The following is a 14381-nucleotide window of genomic DNA, read 5'->3' on the forward strand; positions in this document are numbered from 1 at the left end:
CGATAGCATCGAAAGACGAGAGACGAATGACGAGGTGATATGCTCTAGAGAGTCCAACGAAACAAACATCAGCCAGTCTAGTCCTTGGTCAGCTCTTCTCAATCAAGCCACGCCGCAGAGCTGCAGGGCTCAGAATCCTCTCATGGCGCGGCATACTCTCACCATTCGACCGTATAGAAAATCGTTCCCAACCAAGGAAGTAAAAGTCTGCAGGAACTATTCGATTCACAGCTGCCAGATACCAACGCTCCACCTGGAGCTGTCAGTTTGAGTTCAGCCGGACTCTCTGTGAGGTCAAAAGGGCTTCTCACCCAACAAGCCTGTGCCGAGTTGGTGGTTCTGGTGACGTTAGTTCCCGAGCAAGCTCTGTTCGCCCTGGGGTCTCCAAAAAGCCTGTGCGCAGAAGGGTAAGGGGAGTCTCGACACCACAGGCTGCGTCGCTGTAGAAAGTTCTGTCGAGGCGATTGGGGGAAAACCAGTTCATCAAGTAGTCAAGCTGCCAACGCATCAAGCTCTGGGGCCAGCTGATTGTTAGTTAGCCAGCCCCAATGTCTCAGCACAGCCCAGCCTTCCCGCGAGACCCCAAAACGGCCTCTTGGACTTTTAGTACGAAGCCCGGCGCGCTTTCTAGCGACGGGGTGTGTGGTCCTTTGGTTTCCCGCCATCGCGCCAATCCCGCGTCTATGGGAAATACGCCGGGCGCCACTTGTGGATGACGGGTGCGGGCGGAAGGGCAATTTCTTCGCTTTGGCTCCTTCGTCTGTGCGGCCACCCGTCCAACGACGACAGATTCGGATGATGCCAAAGTAAATATGAAAACTCTGGACCTCCTCTCCTCCAACAACCGCCGTGACGGACGTGAAGGAGTGTGGAAGCTGTGGGCGCTCGCACCTAGCCTTCATCACGTTACTCACTAGACTCAGAGTGCAGTCTGCGCACCCCTGCTGTCTCATCGGACCCAAGCCAATGGAAATGCCGAAACCCCTGTCTACTTGAATAGGCCCCTGGTCGCGGGATCTTTGGCGGCTACGATTGGAGAGGGAACAGGGGCCACTGGTGGGCTCGTCGTTGGTTCCAGTCCTGGAAGCGAGCGAAGACCCCGGGTGACTTCATCATTGCTCGGGCTCGCTCCTAGAGACCGTCGACTTGTGACTCGATATCCGTGTCAATATGGTGGATTTATTTTGTTGGAACATTGAACATCCAGATGCTGCGTTGTCTTCGGAGTCAGCGAGACGATCCTGGCTTCACCGCCGCAAGTACCGGTGACATGGCGATGGTTGTGGGCTCGCGACCGTGCAAAACCCAGAGATCTGCGATTCCCCAAGACCGGGAACAAGCCACAGAAGCAAACGGGTGCAAGGGTATGTGTGAGTGGCACAGACTCATAAATTGCAGCCGAAAGCCGCGCTCCGTTGGCACTGAGCCACCCGAGACCCGCTTCGCCGGACTCGAGTGCCACGTCACCAGCCTCACGACCCAGTGATGGCATGGGATCCGGATGAGGCGTGTGGCGGAGTGCAGGTTTTGCAGGTTTTGCATGCTCGTTTGCGGGCTGGTTGCCTCACCACAGTACCTTTCAGCGCCACCAAAGACGCCGTTGCGGAATTGCTCCTGCACCTCTGGCAGGGCCGCCGTCTCGCTTCGGCAGCAACTTGGCCTTGACCTTGCGGCATACGACGCAGCCGCAATCGCAACCCATTTACGGATACCAGGCCTTGGTTCAGTCCAGTTTAGACGCGGCCAGCGCATAATAGTCGCCACAGTCGAGCTGCAGGTTTCAGCTGCTCTGGTATGGCCGCTGTGTCTCCATTTGCGCTTGTCGTTACTGAGCATGTTGCCTGAAGGATCATGGCTCCTTGAGCTGCAAATCCCGTGATCCCAGTCGACCAGTACTCGTAGAGAGCCTTCGATGCCGCGTTTGATTTGGCTGGCCGATTGTATCGCCCAGATACCGCGCCGCTTTGGTTATCGGTTGAGGGGTCAACCTAGCCTCTAGGCCATGGGGGAGAAGGCCATGTTGCTATTCTCGTCGTATCCTGCATGCCGCAAATCATGCACCCAATGTTGGTCAGAAGCCGATTGCTGGCCTGGCGACATGCGGATTTTGATGGTAAGCTCGTCGAGTATCACTTGTTGACGTTTCTTTTGGACATCATAATTGTTTATGCTGCCCATTGTCCGCGCCGTACTCGTCAATGTGTGCGACAGGAGTTGTCATTTTCCTTGCAAGCGTAGGCTCCGAGACATTGGCAGCCCGTTGCGGGGGAAACGTTCGGGGCCGGCCTAAAAGTCAAGATGAGATATCATCTCTGACTAAGACTCATGACGCCAGTATCATCTCTTTTCAGCATAATCATCTTGAAAGAGACATTCGGTCGTGGAGTCAAAGTAGACGATTGGTGATGGACCGTTTCCGGGAGATGCGGGTAAGGAGAGACATGCATGAGGGGGGAATGGACCTTCAGGGACCAAAGTTTTGGTGGTGGGAGATTGTGATGGGTCAGCCAGGTGATTGGCCCAAATTGTCCATTAAAAGGCCAATGAAGGACGGGGAGAGGGATCGCGCCCCTTCCTGCCCAGAAGTCCATTTCGAATAGAGCCAATCATACAATTGAGAATGCTCCAGACCCCGGACGAGGAGAATAGCAATACTCCTCTTCCAATAGTGGTTGGATGCTATACGCGGCCGACGGGGGCGATGGTCGTTGCTCGAGCGGATCTGGGCTTTGAATGAGACAATATCAAACTCTAGTTTGCCTTGGAACAAGGGCCTTGAAGATGGGTTGGAGCGTTGCACTGTCTGCGAATGGAAGACTTCCAAATGTCTTCCATCACCAGACTGCCGTATCGAGCCGACTCTCACCCCCAAGTCACCCCACGGATAGGCAGGCTGTGAAGCTGACTCTGCGGGCAACGGGCCGTATCAGACGACCGGGTCGTGGGTGAGATTGCAAGGACGGCGGGCCACTGGTGAGCGTATCATTGCCTGTTGTGCCGGAGAATATAACAATTGGGAGAATACTTCGAATCCGTCGGTCCACCTTGCCCGGATCTTTTGGGACTATCTTGGATAAAGGAGGCTTCGAGGGTGTGCCGTACCATCCATCTCCTATTAGCTTAGTAGGCCGAGGGTCCGGTTCACCAAGTTTGACGACACCCTCAATGAATCCTAACTCGACTTACGAACAGACGTGAAAGCGCGTCTGATTGTTGGTGGCGCTTCCTGGTCGTTGGTTCGACGACGCGTCGTTGAGGCTTTTCGCTGCAGTCATCTATCATGGCCATGTATGGCGTCCAGTGGAAGTTTGCTACTACCTCGCCGCGGGGTCCTGCGTCGATCCTCCTGCGAGCGTCTCGATCGAGTTGCTTTGAGGACTGAGCGTTCCAACCGATGTTTCCCTGTTGGTTTTCGCGAGGAGTAGGCCCGGAGAGTTGAGAGCAAATCAACGTGGTGCCGTAATGCCCATCAAGCCGGTTCAGTAACATTCTCTGTGATTAGGGGCAGAGTATGTTTGTTGATAGATGATAGATGGCATGAAAAGTCGATGATAGTCTCTCGGTACGATTGTGAGCTTGGCCTGTGTCTCTTTCGAGGCTTGTGCCCGCCCGAGCCGTCCACACCATCTCGAGGGTCGAGGGAATTCTAGCCGAAGAAAGCTCATGGTCATCAAGGATGAAGCGCCGAGGCAATCTGGAGATGTCGCCAAACAAGCGCCGGGCATTGGAGGAAGGGTGGGGCGTATGTGACAAGCGCAGCGGTAGCGTGGGCGATCAACAGGGAGGGTGGCACGAGAGCGAGACATGCAGAAACCTGTCCTCTCGGACAGCGTGAAAGTGAGACATGCAGTGGATCATTGATGGATGACATGTTGACGACAGTTGACGACGCTGGTGAATCAAGCGGTTCTGAATTGTCTTGCTCGGTAGCAGGCGGTTGGACGGTGATAGTCTTTAGACACGGTGGAGAGAGACGCAGGGGAAAGGCAGGATAGAACAGAGGCAGGTACTTTGTCGAGAGGCAGATACGAAGCCATAACGAGACCTGGTTGAACGTGTGAGGGCTCCCATCCGGCACTTTTCGAGTGGGCAAAGTGGATCGTATTGTTCCATAGAGTTAGAAATGACCAGGTGTCGAGAGGCTATGGGGGGCCTAGGGCTGGGACTGAGTGGATAATGTGAAGCGTTGGTACCGTAATGTGTAATGTATGGCTATCGCTCTGTGTGTAGGCAGTCTGAGCGTTTTGGGCTAGAAAGCACAAAAGGCATGGCAAGAAAACGTGGTGGAGGAGAGTCAAGGTCGAGAAGAAGAAAAGAAAAAGACATGGATCGAGAGGCGACCGTTGGCCCCGCCTCACTCCACGGGCCACACTGACCAGTGACACGGACCACTGAGTGACTGAGGTGCACGTTCCAACTAAGCTGAGCCGTCTTGACCCGCAAGTACGTATCGACAGCCGCTGCGCTAGATCCAGATTGGGGCAGGTGCATTCAAGACCCACTTTCTAGGCCGTCTGTCTGCTCCCTGGTCCTTCCTGCTGCTCCAGCCAGTGCTCCTTCTTCGTCTTCGGTCGCCATCGATGCTTCCCGTCCAAGTCGCTTCTTTCCCTCCCATTGTCGGGTCACGGGGTGTCTCCTTCCATTCCCTCCACCGTTCCTTCCAACAAACCAACTCTCAAATCTGAGGTTTTTCTGTGAGGGAAGGCACTTACCGGTACCATATCTTGTAACATCATTTGGCCCTCTAACCACTCGCGGTCATTGTCCCGTTTTCTCATCGACCCCGGGTCAATGTCCACCCGCCATCGCTGTTTCTCATTCGCAACGTGAAATTGTCAACCAAACACGACCAGTCTCTGTGCGCCGCAATTCATTCGACAGTGACATCCAGCGTCACCCCTGCCTTTCTCCGTCGATAACAGCAAACTTATTACTTTTGCCTTCTTACTCATACGACCAGGCCTGACTTTTCTACGGTACACTCCTGTCCGGTCTCGTCCTCTGATCTTTCTCACTCGTTCATGGCGGGGCGGGCCATCCCCCGTGTGCCCTCGGTCGCTGTCGCTCCAAGGGCATTCCCAGCCGCCAGCTTTGGGCGTTTGCCTCCCCGCCATCTCAACTTCTCAACTCAAGCTCGTCCAGTGTACTGCGTAAGTGTCGCCGAGACTCGAGACTTATTCCCGCCCCGAGTCCCGTGCCCTCCAACCCAAACGAAACTACACTACACCGTAACGTGCACACTACCGCCCTCGCCGTCGGTGAGCTCGTGGGGTAAGGTACCGAGTAGCGCATGCCAACTGGCGGTAAGCACAGCCATCCTGCTCGCCTAATTTTGAGTCACACGTTCGGTTTCCGGTTCTTCCCATGACGGCACTTCAACGATGATATTCCTCTCGGTTTTCAAAAACAGCATCAAGATCGAATTCGACGTGCCGGCAAAAGTCTGTTTCCCCCCTTGGAGCCCCTCTCCAGTCTTCTTCCCCCCCTCCCCAAAGGGCAAAAGGACCAGCATCCCAGAATCCCAGACGATGCAAAGGACCCCGAAAGCGGACAAGGGCACGACAAGGGTTTGCGGCCCAATGACAACGTCGAGTGGCCTAGTCAAGGCTCTTTGCTGTTGCCATAGGACGAGCCGTGTATGCAGAGTCCAGGGCGAAAAAAGCTACCCGCATGGCGGCGCAGTTGCCGTACGGAGTACGCAGTACCTAGTAGCCAGCTTCGCGCCTCATCTCATGGCTGTTGATGCCAGGCGTCTCTCGAGTCCCCGACGTACTACTATTTTTTCCTCGTCATTTCTGGCCCATCAGGTAGTAACGGGTAATAGGTAGGCGACCCAGCTAAGGTATCTCTTTCACGACCATTTTGCCATTTTTGAGTCTTGGCCCCTCCACCTACTCTCCGTACCCTGTACACATCGGCCTCTCATCGTCTTGCGTGCCTTTCTCAGCATTTTACCCTCTCGTCTTGGCTCCTAGCCAAAGTCTCTAGCCCCTCTTTCGCACTTCGAGTCCCATCTGTATCCGTATCCTTCTCTAAGGTGTCTTGAAATACTCCCCAGCGGAGCCCGGAGCCCCCCCTATGCAACGCATCTGCACACTCCTCAGGTTGTTTCCACCGCGATAGGAGTTCGCATATTGATGTTCACCCAGCTCCCCCTTTCCGTCTTTTCCAGGCGTGCCGGGGGCTCTTGTAGTTTCTCTTTGCGTTTCCTCCATCTGTCAGGATGAGTCAACATAGCAATTGGCCTAAATTGCTGTATGATCTGCTCCCTCCTGCGCGCGCTCCCTGTCAATGGCTGCCCAATCCCGAAGCGCCGTGCTCGGCGGTTGCAGCAGCTCACCTGACTTGAGCCCATGATGCGCAATTCTTGACCGCCGCAAGACCATGGCGTAGGAGAAATGTAGTATGTAAGTGTGGCCTGCGTAGGTATTGCACACCCCGACATAGGTATTGCGAGAGCACAGCCAGCCCGATATTTCAAAGACAAGGGTCTTGGAGCCATACGTAGGTAAAGACGAAGAAGAAACTAGCATCCAACATCTCATCTATTCGCACAGATACCTAGATGGATGCAGATGCAGCGATGCGAGAGATGGGATACTTTTCGTAGTACGTACACTCACACGCCCCAAGAAAAGGTACCTATCTTTGGTTGGGTACTTCCATTGGGTTCCACCCCAGACCACCCCCCCCCCCCCCTTGGTGTGCGTGTGTGCCTCGCATTCCCATCCCGGTATATCGTGCAGAAAGCACTGCTCCTGTCCCGCCGTCTGCACTCTTGCTGCTAGTCATACCCCTGCTCGCTCGACCCGGCCGCCGTTGTCCATTCACGTTGTTCCAGTAGCCTGGAAAGCAACAAGCAAAGTGCAAGATACTTTACCTGGATGAAGGTACTTTGCGAGAGGTAGATGGCATGCCCTGAAGTGGTGAGTGCCTACCCCGACGTATATACAATCCGATGTTGCCTTCTTTTGGCTTCGCCTTGGCTACCTACCTTATTGCTACGTAGCTGTAGCTTCCATCTCTCTTTCTTTTCTTATTTTTGCCTCATCCCAGTGCTCCTTGTTCCTTGTCAAGCCCTCTTGCCACGCTGCTTCACCTTAGATCTATCTACCCGTCGTCTCCCATCTCCATATTCCTGTCCGCCCACCCTCATTCTCACTCATCCATCTCCGCATCTCGACGCACAACTTATCTCGACGAAAACTACCACTCAGCAAACCGGCGCAACACGGTCTGGCTTGACTGTCTTGCCACGAAACGACAGATCACTTTCGACCTCTCTTGTCACCGTCATCCTTCTGTCACAAGAAGAGGGCTGGCTCATCTCTTCTCAGCGGCGCCAAGGTACTATCTATCTGCCTCTCTGTCTGCCTGTCTAGACTCTAGGCGCGGCCTTTTCCCCCACCATCTTTGAGACCCCTCTGAACCCCTCCACCACCACCACAACCATCCCGACCGAATCGGCTCTCCCACGGCAGCCGCGCAACCTCGCACCACCCCACCACTTCACACCCTCACTATCACAACCCGGAAGCCATCCCCCTTCTTCCGCGCCAGCCTTCCTTGTAAACAATTTTTTTCTTCTCTCTCCTCACTTCTGGTTACGACCTTTCGAGAGAATCACAACTTCACATCTGCTGTGCCGCCCTTAATCATCCATCTTTCCCATATAACACTTCCCTGTAGTTCTTGGCCAGGCCCAATCTGAAGTCCCAGATCAAGGAAACCATCCCTCTGGGACCATCATCTGTATCTCTATCTTTCTGTTAGTCGACCGCGTCCGAAACCAGTATTCGTTCTCTGGCCTGCGAACTTCGTTCTGACCTGTCGTACAGCATTAGTCTCCGGGAAACACCACGTCGGATCAACATTGAATTTTGACCGAGGTTCAATCAACAGGTTACTCTCGCCGCCGCCTCTTTGCCTCTGAGAGCCCCATAGCTGACTTCAAGCCAGACTTGTAGACATAATTGTGGCAAAGACATGAGATAGTAAGGTTGCTGGATTATGGTGGACAGGCCCAGAGGTTTTCTCTCAAAACCGGGATATCATGGCAACCCGCCGCGCGGCTTTAGGCTTGCCGAGCCGCCCAGATGAACAGATACGAGCGAGAAGAGCCGCTGCCGCCGGATACATCGAACAGAGCGAGGATTTGCAGAGCACCCCTCGGAGGATCCGCAGAGAAGGAGAAAACATCCGGATCGCCATTCAACAACCGGTGCAGACCAAACCTGCGCCGATGCCCTCGACGGCCTCCTCGCGGCGACCATCTATTCCGATGCCTTCTACCCGGCCACCTTTAACCCATCAGACGCAGTCATGGAGTTCCAACAGCACGGCTGCCGAAAGACCCAGCCATGCTCCCATCATGTCTGGCTCATCGACATCTGGCCAGTCTCAGTCGAGCGTTGCCAAGCCGAAACGCAACGTACTGCGGAGAAAGCAGTCGTCTGTCACCCCAAAGACACCAAGCCTACGCCACGATTCGAACAACACCGATTCAACTCGAGGAAGCTCATCTTCTTCAGCACCACGATCCCGGGCTTCTCTGGAACCCGCCCCCTATCACCTTGACCGCGGCATGACCGAGAGCCCAACCGAGATTCGCATTGCACACGTTATCGATCTGCCCAAGACCCAAGCGCAACCTGTAACGATTTATCCCGAGCTTGATCGATATAGAGAGATCTATGGACGACCCTCCACGTCTTCCGAGGGATCTAGCGTTGATTTCCTCCACAGGCTGGCTACGCACGACCTCCCACCCCCGACTCCCGTCTTCTCCGGCACCAGCAGCCAGTTGAGTGCTTTCAGTGGCAGCCCTTCCACTAGATTCTCTGAGTCAACTAGCCCGGGTCCATACAGCCGTGATACCACTCCCACCTCCATGTCGTCACAATCGCCAGGACTGGTGGTTCCGATGCGACTTCCTGTGCCCAGAGTGAGGCAAGTGAGTCCGGCAGTAACACGGCCACCAGTCGCCCGGAGAAGAGCCGGCAGCATACCGAATGAGATGGAAGCGTTTAGCGCCGACCCCCAAGGGCTTGCCGCGGTACGCGAGTCTTTGACATCGTCATCGTCAAACTCGACAGTTCGAGAAGGAGACCGCAAAGAGTCCAAAAAGAAGAAGAGGTTGTCGCCTCTACCTCCTAGCCCACCGCCACGGAAGTCGTCCCAGAAGTTTACCAAGGATCAAGACAATGACGAGTCTCCATTCAAGGCCTCACGAGAGCCGGCTGTGCCAGTCATGGCAGCCCCGTCACCCGTTCAATCTCCCCCACGACGGACACCAGCTGCTTCACCCAGGGCAACCCCCCCTGCTCGTCCCAGCCGAGACAACACCCCGGACCTGCAATCCCAGCTGTTTGGTCCCTTGCCCATCATCCACAGCAATCTATCCTCATCTTCCTTGTTAGGCGACAAACGTGGACCGGAGCTGCAGCCATTGTCGCGATCAACGACTCCCCTATCATACCCAGACAACCCTCAGCAAACCTCCCGTTTGCCGGTTGGCAGGGAGGCTACACCGGCTCCGCGCTCAGCAAATGCGATGGACACGAAGAAGAAGAACGACAGAACCGTCACTCGTACCCCGAGCCCCGGTACATCGACCTTTTCTCGGTTTCCCTTCTTTGGGCGGCGGTCCAAAACAGCGCCGGAGGTTCCTCAAGTCGACAAGAAGGACAAACCGGCTCGTAAGGGGCCAGCCGCCGGCACTGGGCATGAAGGTTACGGACGCCTGGGTGGTCTCCGAAGACGAAGTGGAAGTTCATCGACCAACTTGGCCCGCCCTAGTCTAGGACCCGGTTCCTCTCAAGACAGCCTCAGCAGCAACCAGCCAACTGACCCTTTCCTCCTGGAGCGGATGAACCCAGTCATCATTTCCGGCGGAGGACTCGTCGACAACAGAAATAATAGCGTAGACTTGGTCCGTTCAGAGAGCTATCAGAGCCTTGGATACGCCTCTGAGGTGTCCACAACTTCCAGTATTGGGCGAAGCCTAGCCCCATCAGCCATTCCTCGAGGTGGTCCTCATCCCTCCCTCAGTCGTCGCCGTCCCTCCGACAGTAGCGATTCCGAGGCAGTGACTATGAAGCCCACGCTAGCGTTCAGGCGATCCGTTCAGCGCTTGCGTTCGTCTCCGGACCAGAGTCCACTGAAGCTCCCTCAGCCCATCAACACCACTGGGATCACGTCGCCGTCGATTAACAGCCATGATACAAGCATTCTTACGGATGATTCGCAATTCGAAATGCATAGAGAGGTCATTCGTGGCCGCATTGCCGCAGCCACTGCGACAACACCGAAGAAGCTCACCAAGCGTACACGCTCTCCAAGGAAGTGGAATCTCTTCAGCCGATCCCAGAGCCAGCCGAACACCAAGAAGTCAGAGAAGGATGCGGTGCCAGTGGCTGCAACCGTGAAAGTAGTACAGCACAAGCCAGCTGCCTTCTACACTCTGATGGACGGTTCCGAGCAGGAAGACATTGGTACTCCAGACGTCGAGGAGATTCTTCGCGAGGCTGAAGTCTTTGATCTTCCATCCCCTCCGCCTGTTCTAAAAGAAAGACGAACATCCTCTGCAAGTCAGACCAACAGGAGAGAGTCCTTGAGCAGGCTTTTACAGCCAACCAAGTCATCGCAAGCTCGGAGAAACTCGGCGACCGCAAAGTCAACTTCAATCCCAGCGATTCGGTCCATGAAGCCTACCCACACACCTCAGTCTAGTGTTTCGAAGCCAGCTGAACCACGCCCAAGTCGCCTGCCTCAAGTTGGCCGGATTCCCAAGGTCGTGACCTCTCGTCCAGAGCACACCTCGTCGAGAAGCTTCTCTCGTCCTTTCAACAGAATCAGCATGCAGATACCGCCGCAAGCCGCAAGCTTCAACCCGGATTTCGTTGCTTCGGGTGCGACCCCAACCCCAGAGCTATCCACGCCCGAACTGTCTCGTGGAGAATCTACGGCGACTAGCGACAAGACCAACTCGGACCCTCGCTCTTCTCTTGTTCCCGTCAAGACGCCTGAGATGATTCAAATCGGTAGAGAGTTTCTGGCATTTTCCCCTCGAAAGAACTCTGAGTGCACCACAAGCACTGATTCCAGCAGTTTGGGCATGTACACACTCGCAGATGCCATGGCTTATGTGCCCGATCCGAATGCACCTCTTGTTGAGGACGAGATTTGGGATGAGTACAACGATCTAATCGGCGACGTACCGCCATCTGCGACATCATCAAAGGGCGCCCCGTTCCATCTCGAGACCCACGGCTCGCGAATGTCAAAGAGGTCTTTGAAGCCTCTCGAATCTCCTACCATTGCGCCGCCATCAAAGACTCTGGAGAAGAACGTCGAGGTCGAAGCGGGCGGTACAACGTCTAGTGTCTATTCCGCCGATATGACCGAGCGTCTCAAGGCTGCCTTTGCGTTGAAGCCTGAGGGAGAAATCCTTGTACCTGTTGGCGAGATCCCTGCTAGAGTCATTGACCGCGAGAGCACTGAGCTAGCACGTAAGGCGACGGCCGCGTCTCAGAGAAGTAGCAGCTCGTCTCGCAGATCAAGACAGTCCGACTGCAGCTGCAAGTCTTCCGAGGATGAGTCGCCGCTCTCTCAAGTCAACCTTCGTGTCGGTTCGATGACGGTCAGCAAGTGGTTGTCTTTTGGTCATGTGCTCTTCAGCCCAGCCCGGGACCAGCTTCTGGACGTTGTCGGCTCGCTGAAGCGTCACTCCATTCTCGTTGTCGATGGCCTTGGTAACGATGACTGGTCGTTCTACGCGGCAGAGACATACCCTGCTGCTACCTTCTTCAACCTGTCACCCCGCGCGCCGTTGCCAGAGGAGCATAAGAACTCGTCAAGCTTCCCATTGAGCCCGCCAAACCACCATCAGATTCAGTACCTCTCTCAGATGGACAAGTTCCCCTTTGGCGCAGAGAGCTTCACCTCGGTGGTCTTCCGCTTCCCTGCAGCCGCGCCTGAGTCTCACTATCGGAACATTGTTTCGGAAGCACGTCGAGTTCTCAAGCCGGGTGGCTACCTGGAGCTCTCGATCCTTGACGTTGATCTTAACAACATGGGCAACCGAGGTAGGCGTACTGTCCGCCGACTGAAAGAACGCATCCATGTGAACAACTCGGAAGTCAGCATTGGCTCGTCCTCCGACCTCATTCTGCGCCTCCTCGGGCGCAAGGGATTTTCCGATGTCAAGAACTGCCGCGTCGGCGTGCCAGTGGCGAGCGTGGTGACTCGGTCGGAGAGCGGCAGCAAGAAGCCACCCGTCGCTGGCGCCCGGAAGGCTAAGGAAGTTCGCAGCCTTGCCGAGATGATGAACGAGGACGGCGATTCCGCCGATGAGAATATCACCAAGATGGTGGCCAAGGTGGGCCGATGGTGGTACAGCCGCTGCTATGAGAGTGCAGCTGGGACCATCAGCAAGAGCATCTGGTCTGATCGTGCTTTGCTTTCTGAGTGCGAGGAGCTGCGAACAAGCTTCAAGCTCATGGTTTGCTACGCACGTGTACCGGATAGGGCGCGAACCGCAAGTATCTGAGTCTTTCAAGTCTCTTCATTCCTTGTTTGCTTCAGCCTGGTTTCCTTACTATCCTCATTTCCTACCACAACGCACATGACCCATTCCAACGTATCTCTATTACAAGGGCATCATTATGGAAGATTCGGAACGGAAGAGGAAGCATCACAAGATCCAAGAGGGCGCGAGCCCATGATCGACTCTACCCCACAGTGGCGGAGTCTTCCCCCCTTTTATACAACGAAGCAGAGCAGCCGGTGAACACAGCACGGCGTTTGCGAGAGGGCTCAGCTAACCCATTCATCCTTGGCTGAGTGGGCATGGATAGTCCTTTCATCATCCCTTACTATCATATTTCTTTACCATCTATACGCAAGCCATCACTGGCGAAGTATGTAACACATAGTATTGGGTCTTGAAATCCGTGGTCCTGTATTTGTCGACTGGCTGTGCCATGGCGGAAACGCCTCTTTCTCTTCTCTCATCCATCACTTTCACCACAAAAGCAAATGGCGCGATATTAATATTCTCTTTCTACAACCTCATCAGCGATAGGACACTCTTTGGGAGCGGATTAGCAAGGAAAGCTGGACTGGACTAAACTTGGAACACAGTATGGGTATGAATAATGTGATGGCTGGGCCGTTGCGCTTCTCTTTTGGGTTGTCTCTCTTTCTTTCTCGCTCAATCGGAGCGTTGGGTTTTGGGACGTGGTATCATGGCAAGGAACGAAATGAGAGAGACAGAGGATGGGAAGCGTGGTGGCTCGAGGCCCAACAGGAGAGGAGGAAATTGGTAACGAGAGTACGGCATGATGAATCATGTTGGATGTCTGGACTGTCCTTGAAGCGTTTTGCATGGCACGAGATACCCCAATCTTTTAGTAGCGGAAATGAAATGATCTGATTCTAACGTTGTGTCTCTTCCTTGTGATCTTTACCGTGTATCATCTCAACAGTTCCAGTGTTGTTCAGATGAAGAGTGTCACCTGCCCAGCGCATTTGAGATCAACGGTTCTTGCAGGCCGTGACCCATGGTTTCCATCTCACCACGGGTTCATAAGGTCACGGTTCCCATTCCTGAATAATATGACGCAGCTAGCCTACCTGGGCTACTTACCTCCTTCCCATATCCAGAGTCCAATCTTCAGAGAATGCAGATTCCGCCTCGGAGAACGCTTGGCAACAGGTCTTGTGGTGCCTTCCCTCCATACCTGTTTGCCTCTCCAATCAGTAGGTACGCCTATTTTGCCCAATCCCCAAGCGGGATGGCGATGGGAGTGCTTGCCTTTGGTGATTCAGCTTACAGGAGAAGCTGCTGCTTCAACGTTGTCTTGGAGAACAAGATGCAAGAATAAGGTGCTTGGTCTTCTCCCTTAGGAGAGATAAAAGTACTCTACCTGCCCCCAAGCTGACGTCCGTTTCCTCCCCTCTTCAACTTCACAGATGCCATGTCGTCCTTCATCATTTTCCTGGCTTCAGGTTTGGCTGATGTTCCTGGAAGCAGACCAGCATCGAGACACGGTCCTCTACGAGTAAAAACTTCGTTCTTCTCTGGAATCAAATTTCCTCACATCCAAACTTCGACATAAACTTCGACATGTAAACACAGCCATGGGACTTCGGAGTTTTAGGATGGTTCTTAGGAGTGTAGCTCTGTTGTTCAATATTAGGCTATCACGCGAAGTCGGTCGAGAAGAGAGATCCCTCCGAGTGGCAGAATATGACAGGCGTCCCAGGTCAGAACAACGGGCTCAAATCATCTGTATTCAGCTCACGTGAGTTTATTCAGTAGGTAGTTCACATACACACTCATCCACAGCATCGTCTCCACATTCATAGGAACTCGAAGG

At 54.4% G+C, this 14381-nt stretch overlaps 7 protein-coding genes across 7 annotated transcripts; 4 read left to right on the forward strand and 3 right to left on the reverse strand.

The window, feature by feature from the left end:
• Positions 1-10: 10 nt before the first annotated feature.
• On the forward strand, positions 11-271 carry CTAM01_03778 (uncharacterized protein; the record flags this gene model as incomplete). Its single annotated transcript, XM_060519809.1, has 1 exon — positions 11-271. A coding segment is annotated over one exon (261 nt), but the record flags the coding sequence as incomplete, so codon positions are not given.
• A 717-nt stretch (positions 272-988) lies between these two features.
• CTAM01_03779 (uncharacterized protein) lies at positions 989-1836 on the reverse strand (the record flags this gene model as incomplete). The annotated part of the gene is made up of 2 exons (XM_060519810.1): positions 989-1131; positions 1386-1836. The coding sequence occupies 2 exons, from the start codon at positions 1834-1836 to the stop codon at positions 989-991; spliced, it is 594 nt and encodes a 197-aa protein (XP_060385231.1).
• Positions 1837-2198: 362 nt separating this feature from the next.
• On the forward strand, positions 2199-2600 carry CTAM01_03780 (uncharacterized protein; the record flags this gene model as incomplete). Its single annotated transcript, XM_060519811.1, has 1 exon — positions 2199-2600. The coding sequence occupies one exon, from the start codon at positions 2199-2201 to the stop codon at positions 2598-2600; it is 402 nt and encodes a 133-aa protein (XP_060385232.1).
• Positions 2601-5326: 2726 nt separating this feature from the next.
• Positions 5327-5512, reverse strand: CTAM01_03781 (uncharacterized protein; the record flags this gene model as incomplete). The annotated part of the gene is made up of 1 exon (XM_060519812.1): positions 5327-5512. The coding sequence occupies one exon, from the start codon at positions 5510-5512 to the stop codon at positions 5327-5329; it is 186 nt and encodes a 61-aa protein (XP_060385233.1).
• Positions 5513-6100: 588 nt separating this feature from the next.
• Positions 6101-6502, reverse strand: CTAM01_03782 (uncharacterized protein; the record flags this gene model as incomplete). The annotated part of the gene is made up of 1 exon (XM_060519813.1): positions 6101-6502. The coding sequence occupies one exon, from the start codon at positions 6500-6502 to the stop codon at positions 6101-6103; it is 402 nt and encodes a 133-aa protein (XP_060385234.1).
• Positions 6503-6908: 406 nt separating this feature from the next.
• CTAM01_03783 (uncharacterized protein) lies at positions 6909-7382 on the forward strand (the record flags this gene model as incomplete). The annotated part of the gene is made up of 1 exon (XM_060519814.1): positions 6909-7382. One exon carries the CDS (start codon positions 6909-6911, stop codon positions 7380-7382), a length of 474 nt encoding a protein of 157 aa, XP_060385235.1.
• Positions 7383-8053: 671 nt separating this feature from the next.
• On the forward strand, positions 8054-12550 carry CTAM01_03784 (uncharacterized protein; the record flags this gene model as incomplete). Its single annotated transcript, XM_060519815.1, has 1 exon — positions 8054-12550. The coding sequence occupies one exon, from the start codon at positions 8054-8056 to the stop codon at positions 12548-12550; it is 4497 nt and encodes a 1498-aa protein (XP_060385236.1).
• Positions 12551-14381: the final 1831 nt, after the last annotated feature.

The sequence above is a fragment of the Colletotrichum tamarilloi genome (assembly GCF_030869305.1).
Source record: "Colletotrichum tamarilloi strain Tom-12 chromosome Unknown Scaffold_9.1, whole genome shotgun sequence".
Lineage (NCBI taxonomy): Eukaryota > Fungi > Ascomycota > Sordariomycetes > Glomerellales > Glomerellaceae > Colletotrichum > Colletotrichum tamarilloi.